This window comes from Malaclemys terrapin (genome assembly GCF_027887155.1).
Source record: "Malaclemys terrapin pileata isolate rMalTer1 chromosome 20 unlocalized genomic scaffold, rMalTer1.hap1 SUPER_20_unloc_1, whole genome shotgun sequence".
Taxonomy (NCBI): Eukaryota; Metazoa; Chordata; order Testudines; family Emydidae; genus Malaclemys; species Malaclemys terrapin.
This window is the reverse complement of record NW_026530188.1, coordinates 189060-204628: the sequence shown is the minus strand read 5'-3', so window position 1 is coordinate 204628 and position 15569 is coordinate 189060. Positions and strand designations below refer to the sequence as shown.

The 15569-nt window shown below is 65.9% G+C and overlaps 3 protein-coding genes and 2 non-coding genes across 5 annotated transcripts in view; 4 read left to right on the top strand and 1 right to left on the bottom strand.

Annotated features, from left to right (window-relative positions):
- Window positions 1–2946, top strand: part of FLNA (filamin A) — a 40765-nt gene extending 37819 nt beyond the window's left edge. Inside the window, 4 exon segments of the mRNA XM_054014937.1 lie at window positions 317–493; window positions 1460–1678; window positions 1860–2063; window positions 2477–2946. Coding sequence (XP_053870912.1) covers window positions 317–493; window positions 1460–1678; window positions 1860–2063; window positions 2477–2664 — 788 coding nt within the window. The 3' untranslated portion in view covers window positions 2665–2946.
- A 6525-nt stretch (window positions 2947–9471) lies between these two features.
- RPL10 (ribosomal protein L10) lies at window positions 9472–11827 on the top strand. Its single transcript, XM_054014925.1, has 6 exons — window positions 9472–9559; window positions 9832–9890; window positions 10171–10278; window positions 10457–10595; window positions 10992–11154; window positions 11611–11827. Exons 1-6 carry the CDS (start codon window positions 9537–9539, stop codon window positions 11764–11766), a joined length of 648 nt encoding a protein of 215 aa, XP_053870900.1. The 5' UTR covers window positions 9472–9536; the 3' UTR covers window positions 11767–11827.
- Window positions 10624–10756, top strand: LOC128829504 (small nucleolar RNA SNORA70). The gene has a single exon (XR_008443345.1). It is a non-coding gene; the product is annotated as a small nucleolar RNA SNORA70 (small nucleolar RNA).
- On the top strand, window positions 11360–11492 carry LOC128829503 (small nucleolar RNA SNORA70). Its single transcript, XR_008443344.1, has one exon. It is a non-coding gene; the product is annotated as a small nucleolar RNA SNORA70 (small nucleolar RNA).
- Window positions 11828–11890: 63 nt separating the features above from the next.
- LOC128829479 (deoxyribonuclease gamma-like) lies at window positions 11891–14038 on the bottom strand. Its single transcript, XM_054014928.1, is given in 8 exon segments — window positions 11891–12125; window positions 12400–12496; window positions 12753–12910; window positions 13264–13376; window positions 13490–13507; window positions 13595–13692; window positions 13817–13911; window positions 13913–14038. Coding segments are annotated over 8 exon segments (684 nt in total). The 5' UTR covers window positions 13943–14038; the 3' UTR covers window positions 11891–12050.
- Window positions 14039–15569: the final 1531 nt, after the last annotated feature.

Below are 15569 nucleotides of genomic sequence, written 5' to 3'. Positions count from 1 at the left end.
ACGGAGCGGGGCCTGGACCCCAGATGGGATGGGCAAGGGGCATAGAACCCAGGAGTCCAACCCACCCACCCACCCCCCTCCCAGAGCCAGGAGAGAACCCAGGAGTCCGGGCTCCCAGCCCTCCTGCTCTAACCACCAGCCCCCACTCCCCTCCCAGAGCCAGGAGAGAACCCGGGAGTCTGGGCTCCTAGCTCCCCATCCTACCGCCTCAAATTGCTGGCCCCTCCCCATTGAGCAAGCTGCCACTCCTGCCCCAGGGCTGCTGGGGGGCAGGACCCCAATGCTGCCCCTCCTCTAATGCTGCCCCTACCCCCAGATAAATACGCCGTGCGCTTCATCCCGCGGGAGAACGGCGTCTACTCCATCGATGTCAAGTTCAACAGTGCCCACATCCCCGGCAGCCCCTTCAAGATACGCGTCGGGGAGCCGGGCCAGGCAGGCGACCCAGGCCTGGTGTCTGCGTACGGCGCAGGCCTGGAGGGGGGCACCACCGGTAGGGGCTGCTGGTCGGGAGTGAGGGGCAATGGCAGGTCTGGGGGCTGCGGGTCAGGAGTGAGGGGCGCCAGTGGGGCTGGGGGCAGCGGGGTGGGAGTGAGGGTCGCTGGCGGGGCCAGGAGCTGCGGGGTGGGAGTGAGGGGCACCGGCGGAGTGGGGGGTCGGGAGTGAGGGGTGGGGCCGGGGGCGGTGGCGGGTCGGGAGTGAGGGGCGCTGGCAGGGTGGGGGGTCAGGAGTGAGGGGCGGGGTCGGGGGCGGGGGGGCGGAAGTGAGAGGCAATGGCGGGGCCCGGAGCTGCGGGTTGGGAGTGAGGGGCAATGGTGGGTCTGGGGGCTGCGGGTCGGGAGTGAGGGGCGATGGTGGGGGCTGGGGGCGGGGGGGCGGAAGTGAGAGGCAATGGCGGGGCCCGGAGCTGCGGGTTGGGAGTGAGGGGCAATGGTGGGTCTGGGGGCTGCGGGTCGGGAGTGAGGGGCGATGGTGGGGGCTGGGGGCGGGGGGGCGGAAGTGAGAGGCACTGGCGGGGCCGGGAGCTGTGGGTTGGGAGTGAGGGGCACGGGCAGCGGCGGCGGGTCGGGAGTGAGGGGCAATGGTGGGGGCTGGGGGCGGCGGCTAAGGAGTGAGGGGCACCAGTGGGGCTGGGGGCAGGGGGGCGGGAGTGAGGGGTGCCGGCGGGGTGGGGGGGCGGGAGTGAGGGGCGGGGCTGGGGGCGGCAGCGGGTTGGGAGTGAGGGGCGCTGGTGGGGCTGGGGGCGGTGGCTCAGGAGTGAGGGGCGCCAGTGGGGCTGGGAGTGAGAGGCTCTGGCGGGGCCGGGAGCTGTGGGTTGGGAGTGAGGGGCGCCGGCGGGGCGGGAGTGAGGGGTGGGGCCGGGGGGCACCGGCGGGTCGTGAGTGAGGGGCGCTGGTGGGGCTGGGGGCGCCAGGTCAGGAGTGAGGGGCGCCGGCATTGACACCCGTGACACTTGCAGGCAGCCCGGCGGAGTTCGTGGTGAACACGACCAACGCGGGCCCCGGGGCCCTGGCCGTGACCATTGACGGCCCCTCCAAGGTGCAGATGGACTGCCAGGAGTGCGCCGAGGGCTACAAAGTGACCTACACGCCCATGGTGCCCGGCAGCTACCTGATCTCCATCAAGTACGGCGGCCCCTACCACATCGCCGGCAGCCCCTTCAAGGCCAAGATCACAGGTGTGGGCCCTGGGGGCGTGACTGGGCCCTGGGGGCAGGCCTTTCGCAAGCCCCTCCCACGGGGGGGATTCACTTCTCTCCGAGCAATGTGCTCAGGCTCTCTGCACACTCAGGCAGCATTGGCTGTACTTGTGCTGGGGGCGGGGGATCCCCTCCACTGACCCCAATCGTCCCCCCACAGGCTCCCGCCTGGTGAGCAGTCACAGCCTGCATGAGACGTCCTCTGTCTTCGTGGACTCGTCCGGGCGGGCGGAGGTGGCCGTGCTGCAGGGGGCGCCCCCCAAGTTCGCCTCGGACGCCAGCAAGGTGGTGGCCAAGGGTCTGGGCCTGAGCAAGGGCTTCGTGGGCCAGAAGAACTCCTTCACGGTGGACTGCAGTAAAGCAGGTGTGGGGGCCGGGCCAGGTCTCTGGGGCAGGGGTGGGAGGACGTGGGGTACGGCTGGGGGGGGGGGCAGGAGGGCAGCTCCCCGTCACCCACCTGGTGCTGCTGTTTTTGCCTCGAAGACACAGGACAGGAACAGCTGGGCTGGGTGAAGGGGTCCGGGGGTGGCGGCAGTGGGACCTTGGGGTGGCCCCAGCTGTGCTATGGGGGGTGGATCTGGACCCCCCAGAACCAGTCCAGCTGCAGGGCCTGTGTAGCTAACCCTGTGTGGCTCGGGGGCGTGGGGTTCTGAGGGGGCACGGGGGCTGGGAGGGGGTGGAGTTGGGGGGCTGAGGGGATTAGGCGGGGGCAGGGGCCCAGGCTGTACCTGGCTGCCCCTGACCCCCGTGCCCCCTTCCCCCCCCCTCCCCCCCCAGGGAACAACATGCTGTTGGTGGGCGTGCACGGCCCACGCACGCCGTGTGAGGAGATCGTGGTGAAGCACCTGGGGAACCGGCTCTACAGCGTCTCCTACCTGCTGAAGGAAAAGGGCGACTACGTCCTGGTGGTGAAATGGGGCGACCAGCATGTGCCCAACAGCCCCTTCCACGTCTCTGTGCCGTAGCCCCCCACCCGGATGCCTGGGTCCGCTGGGCCCCCGCTGCCTGCTGGCCTCGCCCCCCCTCACCCCCCCGCCTGGGCAGCCATGGGGCCCCACGGCCGCTGGGGCCGGGCCATTCCTCGGGGTCTCGGGCGGCCGTCGCCTCCGCAGCTTCGCCCATTTAACCAGCCCCTCTCCTCTCTTCCCCCCCCCCCAACTCCTAGTTTATTAATTTTGGGTTAATTTTGTTGTGCACGCCAGCCACCCCTCCCCCTCCAGGGAAGGGAAATAAACTCTTCTGCTTCAGCTGCCGTCTGTCCGTCCGTCTGTCCAGGGGGCGCAGATCCCTGCTGTCTCCCCCGTCCAGTGGCAAGGAGTTCCCCAGGCCCCTGGCGTCCTGCTCCGCCATAGGCAGGTTCCCTGGCGCCCCCGTGGGTACCGAGCTCGGCACCGGCCTGGCCCAGCCGCCTGCTCTGCGCCGCCTCCCGGCCCCTCCCTGGCTCCCGGCTGCTGGCGCAGAGCGGCTGCTGCCCCCACCCAGAGGAAACCACAAGCCAGGGCTCGGAGCGCGCGGGGCTGCCAGCGGCATGCGGCCCAACGGGGCGGGGCCGGGCCCACAGACGAGGGGCACAGCAGAGACTGTGGGGCAGCCCTGCCCCCCAAGCTGGCGCCAACCCCCCAGGCTCAGCTCCTGCCTGGGCAGGGCAGCATGTCCCAGCAGCGCCTGGCACGCGAGGCTGGCAGCCACTTGCCGGCCCACTTCCTCTGCAGCCCGGGGTGGGGCAGAGCGAGGCTGGGCCTGCCCCAGGAATCTAGTTATCCCTGCCCCCCAGCCCTGCCGGTGCCCCTCACTCCCCACCCGCAGCCCCTGCTGGCCCGGCCCTGGGGTTCCCCCCCAGCCCTGCCGGTGCCCCTCACTCCCCACCCGCAGCCCCTGCTGGCCCGGCCCTGGGGTCCCCCCCAGCCCTGCCGGTGCCCCTCACTCCCGACCTGCAGCCCCTGCTGGCCCGGCCCTGGGGTCCCCCCCAGCCCTGCCGGTGCCCCTCACTCCCCACCCGCAGCCAGTGCCCCTCACTCCCGACCCGCAGCCCCTGCTGCATGTTTCCAGCTCTCGGAAGCAGCAGCCCCTCTCTGACCCTGGGGAGGTTGGCTGGGCTCAGCCGCCCTTGGCTTCCTTCCCACATCTCCAGGCTCTGGATTTCGCTGCCCTATAATTAGGGCTCCTTGTGGTTGAAGCTGCAGGGCCTGGGCTGGGCTGGGCTGGCTGCCAGCGGGGCCTGGTGATGGATGGGAGCCTGGGCCTCTGCTCCCTTCCTCCCCTGCTGCAAAGGCCTCGTGTGTTGCCTTGTTTGGGCATCGATCCTGGGCTAGGGACACCCCCCGACAGCGTGAGCCACTCCCAGCATGGACCTCCCGCCCCTCTTCTTGGTGCTATTACATGCTCTTAGTGCCCCTCACTCCCGCCCCGCAGCCCCCTGCCAGCCCGGCCCTGCCGGTGCCCCTCACTCCCGCCCCGCAGCCCCCTGCCAGCCCGGCCCTGCCGGTGCCCCTCACTCCCGCCCCGCAGCCCCCTGCCAGCCCGGCCCTGCCCCCCCAGCCCTGCCGGTGCCCCTCACTCCCGACCCACAGCCCCTGCCAGCCCGGCTCTGCCGGTGCCCCTCACTCCCGACCCGCAGCCCCCTGCCCCCCCCAGCCCTGCCGGTGCCCCTCACTCCCGACCTGCAGCCCCAAGGGCTGCTGCAGCTTTGTCCCTTGTGCAGCAGAGACACCTGCTGGCGCGGCCAGGGATTGCACCGGTGGCAAAGGGGTCACGCCATGGGCAGAACCCGCCCGGCTGTTGGCCAGGGGCTATATTATAACCGCCCCACCCCCTCCCCCGGGGCTGCCTGGCCTGCTGGGCCCCTCTGTGCCATCCTTGCCCCCCTGAGATCTGCAGGGGGCTCAGTGGGGCACATGCCCCCTGCCGCGTGGGGACAATGCACCCAGCTGACCTATGAAGTCGGGGGGGCGCTGAGAACTGGGGGGGTCTGAGATGGGGGGGGCCCTGCTCTGACTGGGAGCGCTGAGAACCAGGGGGGTGCTGAGATGGGGGGGGCTGAGAACCAGGGGGGGCTGAGATGGGGTCAGGGGGAAGCTGTCTATGGCTGAAACGTCCCAAGTCCCTGCTGGCCGCCCGGTTCGGCCGCAGCGCGGGGGGGACTTAGCTGGGCCCGGCCTTGGGTCTGAGCCCTCGGAGGGGGGGACCAGCCGGGCACACGGAGTTGGGGGGTCATTTTGCTGCTGAGCTGGGCGGTTCTTGCCAGCCTGGGCCCAGGAGGTTTGTCATATTTCTCCCCCTGCCCCCCACACACCCTGTGTTCCCGCCTCTCCCCGCCACACACACAGACCCCGTGTTCCCCTCCCCACCCCATGTCCCTGCCCCCACCCCCCCACCCTGTGTTTCCCCTGCCCCTCCACCCCATGTTCCCCCCTCCTCATGTCCCTCCCCCTGCCCCCCTGTGACGGTGCTGCCCGTGGGAGCCAGATGAGGTCACTCATTCAGGGTGAACTGCAAACAGAATGGGGAAGACCAACCCCAGAGGCTGGTGGATCTTCCAAACTTAGATTTACCAATCAGCCTAAAACAGCCTCTGTAGGACCTCCCTGGTTCCTCAGACGTCCAAACAACGCCGTTCCCTTAAAGTACCCGGCCTCCGGCCAGACACACACGTCAGATACGATGATGATTATTGAAAATCTTCTCTCATCATAGAAAAGAAAAGGTTCTTCCAATCCCGAAGGATCAGCCACATACCCAGGTTCAATTACAACTTAGATCTTACACAAAATCATCTACACTATAGTCAATTCTTATTAACTAAACTAACATTGATTAGAAAAGAAAAGCGAGAGAGAGTTGGTTGAAAGATCAATGTACAGACAGACCTGAGTTCAATTCTTGAGGTTCAGACACAGCAGAGATGAGCAGGTAGTTGCCAAAAGTCCTTTTAGAAACAGTCCATCGGTTACAGGCCAATGTCCATATGTTGTACTTAAAGTCCTGCACAGGATCTTTTCAGGGGGAATAAGACAAAACGCCACATTTATTAGTAATACATGTATTCATTAACACTGTATTATATATTACACTTACGCTCACACACACACACACTCCGTCTTGTTGTTACCAATTAGTTGCTCCCCTTAACTTCACTGGCCAGGTGAGTTAGATGGGGGAGGGGGTGGAGCCGGGCTTCTGCCGATCCGGATCGATGCTCCCATGTTGACAAGACGAGACCCGGGGTCCTCTGCAAGACACCTCACTTTTATAGCAGCTTTCCTCTTATGCAAATCTAGACCAGATTCAAACTCTGTGTCTTCTAACCCCCGAGGCCGTCAGTATGTCTGCTTGTCTTTAATGAGCCCACTTGACACGTTTTATTGTCCTTGGGTCTGGCTCCCAGCCCCTCTCCAACAGTTGAGGCTGTCTGGAGGTGCTGCCTTCCATGCCTTGCTCATCCACACCTCATTCATTCAACAGGGCAATTGATTAAGAGTGGGGGGGGGGAGAGCTCTTGTTCTACTGCTAGCAAAAAGAAATTTTTCTTCTATCTTATTCTATCCTTAGGGCTATAATATTATACCAAGGGCAATGCAAAGTTTCTAAATGAGGCTTTGATACAAAGTCCCATGAAAACAGAGGTTACACGTGGGTAGACCCACCACAAGGTTATATGAAGAGGCACAATGTAAAGTCATATGAAAATTATCAGAGATTGATCTACTCATATGCAGGGTGACTCCAGTCAGTGACTTTAAGGTGCCACCAGACTCTTTGTTGTTTTTGTAGATACAGACTAACACGGCTACCCCCTGATACTTGACAGTCAGTGACTGGGGATCTCAATCCTTGTGATTTAAGGTTTCCCGCTCTTGGAACCCAAAGCAGATCTGAGATGCAGCAGGATCGTGTCCCAGGGTTTTTATACATTTCCAGCAGCTTTTCGGCCTGAGAAAACAATCAGCCTAACTCTCCTTCTCCCAAACACCCTGGCAATTAGCCCAGGGTCATTTATCCATTACACCGTTCAGAGCCAGGTTACCCCAACCTTCAAAGAGACATAGAGACAATAACACTATTTCCCTCAAGTGTCTTCCTACACGTTAATATTCCTTTTTGATCTTTGAATTAAAGTTATAGCAAGAGCCAAGACTTGTTTACTTACATTACAAGACCTGAGCAAACGTCTACCCTTGAGATCGCTAACAATGCCGGCTGCATTTCAAAGCTCTGTTCACTTACAGATCTTCCTAACCAGTCCTTAAGGTTCACCCATGAGCCAGGTCAGTCTGGGAGGTAATTAACTCTTTCTGGCCCTGTCACCTTCCAATGAAATATTATATTACACTCATAACGTCACATCCCCACACACCCCGTGTCCCTCCCCCTGCCCCCCCACCCGTGTTCCCCCCTCCCCACGTCCCTCCTCCTGACCCCCACACCCCGTGTTCCCCCCTGCCCCACACATACCCCGTGTTCCTCCCCTCGCCCCACACACACTGTGTTCCCCCCACCCCGTGTACCTCCCCCCGCCCCACACACCCCGTGTTCCCCCCTCCCCTCTGCCCCACACACCCCGTGTTAGCCCCGCCCCATGTCCCTCCCCCTGCCCCACACACACCCCGTGTTCCCCCCTCCCCTCTGCCCCACACACCCCGTGTTAGCCCCGCCCCATGCCCCTCCCCCTGCCCCACACACACACCCCATGTTTGCCCCCACCCCATGTCCCTCCCCTTGCCCCACACCCTCCCCGTGTCCCCCTGCCCCTCCCCCACCCCGTGTCTCCTCCCCCCACCCCACACACACACTGTGTTCCCCCCTCCCTGTGTCCCTCCCCCTGCCCCACACACACCCAATGTCCCCCCTCACCCCAGCCCCCCTCACACTCCATGTCCCCCCCCCCGCCCCATGTGACGAAGTGGGGGATTTTATTTTTTTTTTCCAATGGTTTGCATGCCAAGGGGGTGAGACTCAGTTTTCCCGAGTGTCCCTGGTTTAACGAGGGGAGAGCGAGTTCATTGGGACACAGGACCGGAGAGGGGACTTGGGACCCCGGCCGATGGCCTGGAGAACGGAGACCCCAGCGACTGGTGACCCGGAGTCGCAGCCGGCTCTGGCCAGTGGGGGGACAATGGGCTGCGGGGAGAGGACCCCGGTGACCGGAGCAGCCGGTTCCAGCCCGAGGGGCCAGAGGACAGAAGAGGGGCCCAGGCGACCCTGTTTCCCTGGCTTGGGGCCGGGGGCATCCGATGCCCAGCTGGGGAGCAGGGGGGTCGGGGCTGGAGACGGGGGGCTCGGGGTGGCTACACCCAGTTCCTGGGCTCTTCACCCCACGGGCGCAGGCGGTCGACGCCCCCACGGTGGTCGGGCAAGTCCCGCTGGGCGCTTGGCAGCCGCTGCGTTAGGAACCAGGCTGCCCTGGCCGTAGGGTACCGTGTCCTGCCCCCCACCCAACTGGCCCGGCCCAGCCCCCGCGGTGGGGCAGTAACGCTCGGGTGACCCCGATTCGCAGGAGGGGCCCAGGCAGAGCGGGGGGCCGGTAGGAGTGGCAGCCCCCCCATGGATACTCAGCCCCACTGGGAGTGCGTGAAAGTCTCCGGGGGGCTCGGCCGGGGACCCCCTGGGCAGCACCTGGGGCAGGGGCCAGTGGGGCAGAGACGGGGCCCAAGCGGAGGGGGGCGGAGGGGGGTTGAGGACCCACCGGGTAGTCCTGGGGTGGGGGTTGCTAATAGGCAAATATTCATATATGCAAATAAGTTGCAAATAGGCTAACTGTTAATCGGGCTGCATTAATTATACATGCAAATGAGGCGAAGCCAGGCAGTGGCACTAGCAGTTTAAAAAGTGGAGTTGCCGCTATGCAAATGAGGCCGATTAACTACATGCAAATTAGCTGCAGTGATACAGTTTGGCGGGACACTTGCTGCAAATATGCAAATTCCAGGGCGCGCTGCAAACCAGCTCAGCAATGCAACCAAATATGCATATTACTTCGATATGCAAATTAGAAGCGCTATACAATTATATGCAAATTAGATATATGCAAATGAAAAATGCACGTTAGTGACAATAGTACATATTGCCCATCTGTCACGTGGCACCACCATTCTGTCCAATCAGCGTGGAGATATTTACATATCAGGGAGGTGGGCGGGGCGTATAGGACGGGCCAGAGGGACCTCGATGGACACGCCTCGTCCTCAATACGCATGCTCAGCATCCGTAGGCCCGCCTGCTAGGTCTCTAAAATGGCGGCGGCGTGGGAGCAGTGCGCGTGCGCGCCGACACGCGCGGGGAGGGCTGGTGTCCGCGATGCGCATGCGCCTCCCTCTTTACGCCGGAAGCCAGGGCTAGAGCGGAGCCGCGGGCTGCGGAAGAACGCGCATGCGCTGGAGGGCGAGCGCCCGCTGCCATTGGCCGGCGCCGCCGCTCTACGCCGGAAGCGGGGCTAGAGCGGCGGTCGGGGCCGGGGTACAAAAACTGCGCGCAGGCGCATCTCCCCTCTCTTTGCCGCACGGCGAGGTGAGCGCGCGGCCGGGCCGGGAGCTCCGGGAGGGACCCGCGGGTGGGATCCACGTTCCCCCCCCCCCGCCCCGGCCCCTCCCCCTCGGGTGTCCCCCCCCCCCGGCCCCAACCCCGGGTCGCCCCCGGACTCCCCCCCCCGCCCCCCCCGCGGGTGTCCCCCCCCCCGGCCCCAACCCCGGGTCCCCGCGGCCCCTCCCGCCCCGGCCCCTCCCCCTCGGGTGTCCCCCCCCCCGGCCCCAACCCCGGGTCGCCCCCGGACTCCCCCCCCCGCCCCCCCCCGCGGGCTCTGATCCGGTCTCTGCGTCTCTCTAGACCCTGCCCCGGAGCCGCCATGGGCCGCCGCCCCGCGCGCTGGTGAGTGGGGCGCGGGGGGGGGGCGGTTTGGGGCGCGGGGGGGGGGCGGTTTGGGGCGCGGGGGGGGGCGGTTTGGGGCGCGGGGGGGGGGGGGCGGTTTGGGGCGCGGGGGGGGGGCGGTTTGGGGCGCGGGGGGGGGGCGGTTTGGGGCGCGGGGGGGGGGGGCGGTTTGGGGCGCGGGGGGGGGGGGCGGTTTGGGGCGCGGGGGGGGGGGCGGTTTGGGGCGCGGGGGGGGGGGGCTGGCCCCGTCTCACCGCCTTGTCTCCCCCCAGCTACCGGTACTGCAAGAACAAGCCCTACCCCAAGTCCCGCTTCTGCAGGGGCGTCCCCGGTGAGTCTCGCCCGCGAGTCGCTGGGACCGGGCTTGTGGGGGGCCCACGGGGGGCCGGGCCGGGGAGGGGCTTGTGGGGGGCCGGGGCGGGGCCTACAGGAAATTGTCGTTCTAGCTGTACAGACCTGGGGGGCTTTGCAGGGTCCCTACTGCGGGTTGGGGGGTCTCTGCCAGCTTGGACACCCCTCTCCCTCCCCCCTGGGCAAGGGGCCACGCCTGGCCACAGGGATGAGACCCCAGGGTCTGCTCTGGCTCACGGGCCCCTCTCCTCACCCCCCAGATGCCAAGATCCGCATCTTCGACCTGGGCCGGAAGAAGGCCAAGGTGGATGAATTCCCCCTGTGCGGCCACATGGTGTCCGATGAATATGAGCAGCTCTCCTCCGAAGGTGAGGGGGGCTGGGGCCTTCACTGGGAGGTGGGGGCTTGTTTGGGGCAGTGCTTGCCTGGGAGGGTGGGTAGGGTCAATAAACCTGCCAGGAAGATCCCAGCAAGGGGCTGCTGGTTGGGGGGGCCCCTTGTTCCTGTCCTGAGCTCACTCTGTTCTCCCCCCCCCCCCCCCCCCAGCGCTGGAGGCCGCCCGGATCTGTGCCAACAAGTACATGGTGAAGAGCTGTGGGAAGGACGGCTTCCACATCCGCGTGCGCCTGCACCCCTTTCATGTCATCCGCATCAACAAGATGTTGTCCTGTGCCGGCGCTGACAGGTGGGGGATCCCGGGGGTAGGGGGGACCTCGCAGCCAGTTAAGCCGACCGGCCCCCCTGCTGTGGGGACCCGGTGTGCAATGGCTGCGCACAGCACCCCCCCTGGTTGTGTACGTGCTCCGTGCCCCGTACGGAGCGCCCTAAGGGACCGCGGGGACATGGACATGTTGCGTTTTGGGGGGCAGTGGATGTGGGCGGTGACTCCCTAAGGGGCTGCGGGGACATGGGTGGTGGTGGGGGGCAATGCCCTAAGGGGACATGGGTGTTTGGGGCAGGGAGTGATGCCTTGTGGGCACAGGGGGTGTTTGGGGTGTGGGGGGAGGTGGGGGACGTTGGGAGTGGTGGGGGCAATGCCCTCCATGGCCCCTGCTGGCTCATGCCCCGTGGATCCTGGCAGGCTGCAGACGGGGATGCGTGGCGCCTTCGGCAAGCCCCAGGGCACCGTGGCTCGGGTGCACATCGGCCAGGTCATCATGTCCATCCGTACCAAGGCCCAGAACAAGGAGCACGTGGTGGAGGCCCTGCGCAGGGCCAAGTTCAAGTTCCCCGGGCGCCAGAAGGTAACGGGGGCTCTCCCCCAATCATGGTGGGGCTGTCTGGGGCAGGGACTGGCTGGCTTGGGGAGGCAGGAATGGGGCCTGGGGCCGTTCCCCTCTACTGGGCGCTGGCTCAGATCTGGCCGCAGGGCAGGGACTAGCTGGTTTGGGGGTGATGGGGTGGGAATGGGGCCTGGGACCTGTCCCTCTCGGGGGGGGGAGGGGGGGCCCGCAGCCAGTTAAGCCGACCGGCCTGCCTGCTGTGGGGGCCCGGTGTGCAATGGCTGCGCACAGCACCCCCCCTGGTTGTGTACGTGCTCCGTGCCCTGTACGGAGCGCCTTAAGGGACCGCGGGGACATGGGCATCAGAAGTGTGTGTGGGGGGGTGACACTCTAAGGGAATGCGGGGACACAGCTGGTGTCTGGGGGAGATCTCCTGTATAGCTGGCACCCCCTTAACCGTTGTCCCCGCCCCCCCAGATCCACATCTCCAAGAAATGGGGTTTCACCAAGTTCAACGCGGATGAGTTCGAGGACATGGTGGCTGAGAAGCGGCTGCTGCCAGATGGCTGTGGCGTAAAATACATCCCCAGCCGGGGGCCCCTGGACAAGTGGCGGGCCCTGCATGCTGCCTGAGCCCCCTGGCTGCCCCCCATCCCGGGTGCCCCGCAACAGGAATAAAAGCATTGGCCTCTAATGCCCGTCTGTGTGTGCTGTGGGGCAGAGCTGGAGGGGGTGGGGAATCCTAGAGCCACAGCCCCACACTTCCCTGGGGGGCAGCATGGGGCAGGATGCCCTGGTGGTGTGGGGGGCAGGGCCTGGAGTAACTGAACTCCGGTGCTGCGGCTTCAGGGCTGATGTGGGACAGCTTGGGCCCCCCGGTGATGGGGATGGAGGCAGGTCCTGGCCCTGTGGGCTGCTCACAGCTCCCGCGGTGTCCGGCTGGCCAGGCGCAGGTTCACCTCCACGGGGTAATGGTCGCTGACCTGCAGGGCCTGGGGTGGGGGGGTTAAATTGCTGGGGCGGGTCAAGGGGTGTGCACCCCACTGCCCTCCCCGAGCTGGAAGAGAACCCAGGAGCCTTTGTTCAGTCCCCCTCCCAGGAGTCCTGGGCCTACCCACTTCTCTCGGTTCTGGATGCTATCTGAGGGAGTGATACACCTTCTCCCCCCCCCGGCCGGGGGGACCCCATCTCTGCTCCCTTCCTCCCCCTTGTCGGGCCCGGGGGCAGTGGGGGGGGTCATTCCCAGATGCCAGGGTCCTCTCTCACCTCCTCCTCCGACAGCCCCAGGCTCCTGGCAAAGTTGTAGGCTTTGGCTGAGCCGGGCACCACGGCTCTGAGCAGCTCGTCCCCCTGGACCACGATCCTGGGGGGCAGAGAGGGGGTGAGGGGGGAGCTGTCCCTTAACCTGCCCCTTCCCCCTAGCTCTCTCTAGCCCCCCTCACTGTCAGAGCAACCCCAAGGCTGGGGGTGCAGTGGGGAGAGGCAGCCTCCCCCCACACTCCTTTCCCCCAGGGTTAACCAATAATCTCTGCTGGGGCTCTCTGCTCCCCCAGTACTCCCTGCCATGCAGGGACCCCCACCTGCTTTGGGGAGCTAGTCCCCCCGGGCTGCCCCAATACCTGTCGTATGCACAGTGGGTCTGGGTTCGCACGGTGGTGTTGACGCTGTCCCCGATCAGCCAGTGGAAGCGGGGATCCCAGCGCAGCTGGATGGACCCCCAGGCACTGGGGGGCACATAGACCCCCCCTGCATTTAAGTCCCCCAGCACCATCACGTTCTGGTGAGGAGAGAGAACAAGATGAGTGCCTGGTCACCTGGGTCCTGTTCCCCTTCACCCCCACCCCCCAGGGCCTGGGAACTGTCCCAGCTGCCTGGGGCCCCATCCCCATTCTCTCTCCTTCCCTCCTGGTCACCTGGGTCCTGTTCCCCTTCACCTCCCCAGGCCCTGGGAACTGTTCCAGCTGCCTGGGGCCCCATCCCCATTCTCTCTCCTTCCCTCCTGGTCACCTGGGTCCTGTTCCCCTTCACCCCCCAGGGCCTGGGAGCTGCAAGGGAACTGTCCTGGATACCTGGGTCCCATTCTCTCTGTCCTTCCCTCCTGGCCACCTGGGTCCCGTTGTTCCCCTGTACCTGGGTTCCCCAGCGCTGGCTCAATTCCTGGCAGACCCGGTGGAGCTGAGCGATCTCGTGGGGTGCGTGCCGGGGGCTGGCATGATGCGAGAGCAGCACAAAGTCCTTGATGGCTTGGGAGGAGAAGGGGGAGAGCTGTTAGTGGTGGGGTACCTGATTCCCTTGCTCCCTCCCTCAGTGTTGCTGCTGGTGCTACCCCAGCCAGGGGGCCGCTGTCCCCAGGCACAGCATGGGGGATGGGGGGGGGCACAGGGGGCATCCCAAAGCTGGAGAGGGAAATGGGGAGTGGGGGAGGAAGAGGGGGATGGTGGCGGGGTGAGAGGGGACCCACCTGTGCTGGGCGCATGGAAGCGGGCGGCAAAGGGTCCCCGGGCAAAGTCTCCAGCCTCCCCAAACTGGCACCAGTCCGTGACCGTCACCAGGTCCGCCCTGCAGGAGAGCACAACGGGGTCAGGGTGGGGAGCAAGGCACGGGGTTTTCCCCCTAGGGGGCACCAGCAGGGATCTGGCCCCACCGTGGGGGCACAGGGGCTTGCCAGGGGGTGGGGAGTTACCGATACACGAAGACGATCTGCTCTTTGTAGGTCCCACGGCCGAGTCTCCGGCTGCCCAGCTGGACGTAGCTGTGGGATGGGTCGTACCTGCCCCGGGGAGAGAGTGGGGAACATCAGCGTGCTCATGCTGCCCTCTCGGCCGGGAGGGGACGTGGGAGTCCTGGTTCCCAGACCCCCTCCCCTCCCAGCACTGGGGTGGGAACCCAGGTGTCCTGAGCGGCCCAGTACCTGTTCAGCTCCCGCAGCAGGGCCTGCACCGCCTCCCCCTTCGCGTCCCGCACCTCCTGCACTGCAGCAATGTCACAGCGCACCAGGATCTGCAAGGAGACGCCCGCTCAGTGGGGGGAGCTGGGCGCTGTCCCGGCTCCTCCCCCCCCCCCCATCTCCCTGAGCTGGTACCTGCACCAGTGCGCCCATCACCCGGGCGTCACCCGACTTGGCCTCCCCGAAGCCGTGCGTATTGAAGGCGCAGATCTTGAAGCCGGCGCCGGCCAGGCGTAGCCCGAGCAGCAGCAGGGCCAGGGGGTGCATGGTGGGGCCCCAGGGAGCAGCAGCCAGGCAGGGACGAGGCCTGGGGGGTCTGTGTCCAGGCTGGGGCGGCCCTGCCCGCGGCTGCTCGCTGGCTGCTGAGTCACCAGCTGGGGCACGGGGCCCTTTGTCCAGCTGAGCCTAGCATGTGCAGGGGAGAGAATCGCCTGGGCTGGGCCTGCGGCCCCAGGGCTGGGCCCCACGTAGAACCCAGGAGTCCTGGCTCTTCCCCCCCCCCCCCCCCCACTGCTCGCTGCTATAACCTATCACACACCCCTCCCCTCCCAGAGACAGGGTGAGAACCCAGGAGTCCTGGCTCCTGCCCCCCCCCCACCTCTTGCTGCTATAACCTATCACACCCCCTTCCCCTCCCAGAGCCCGGGAGAGAACCCAGGGGTCCTGGCTCCCAGCCCTGCCCCCTCCCTTAGCCTGGGAGGGAGGTGGACCCGGGCTGCCCTCCAGGTGGTTTGTGGGGCGAGGGGAGGACCCGGTGCCAGCTGTCTGGGCTGGGGTTCTCCAGCCCCCTCTGGCCTGGCCCCAGCGGGCCCCCATTGGCACTGGGTCTCGCTAGCTGCCCATTACAAGGCGCCCCCATCAACCCTGGCCAGCCGTACTTGCATTCGGCTCCCTGCCCCCACAGGACCCCGGCCTTGGGGTGGTGCCGACAGGACAAACCCGGAGGGGCGAATGGGGAACACGGGGGTTTTGCTCGTTCTGCCCTGAGGGTGAAAGTGACAGGAAACCTGCTGGCCAGGCAGGCCCCAAAGAGTTAAACTAGGCACCAGCTAGTGGGGGGGATCCCCTGTATACCTGGCCCCCGCCCCACTCCAGAGGTGGCTGCATCTCAGCCCGCGTGAGGGCTCCACGGATGCCTGGGGGTTCTGGGCGCGCTCGTCACTCACCTGGAGCTTGTGTTAATGGACGCTGGTGGCCATCCTCTCACAGCTGGCTCCCGCGCCCCCCCCCCACCTTGGCCTGGCCTCAGGCTGGCAGCCCCGTTGCTGTGCTCTGGGTGTGGGCAGCACCTGGCACTGCTGGGGCCTGACACGATGCACCCGAATACCCATTGCCGCAGTGGGTGCGGTGACGCCTGGCACTGAGCACAGCAATCCCCAGGCTGACACCAAAGCAGGTGTGCGGCGGGGCCGGGCGCCCAGCTCACAGCGGGGTTAGCGCTGGCAGAGACCTAGAGTCGGGGGGATAGGCCAGTAGGAGTGAGTCAAAA

Excerpts from the sequence above, each read along its gene's own strand:
- RPL10 (XM_054014925.1), top strand. The coding sequence starts at position 9,537 with ATGGGCCGCCGCCCCGCGCGCTG. Across the intron at positions 9,560-9,831 it reads GGCCGCCGCCCCGCGCGCTG|CTACCGGTACTGCAAGAACA; the intron begins GTGAGTGGGGCG and ends GTCTCCCCCCAG. Across the intron at positions 10,279-10,456 it reads TGAGCAGCTCTCCTCCGAAG|CGCTGGAGGCCGCCCGGATC; the intron begins GTGAGGGGGGCT and ends CCCCCCCCCCAG.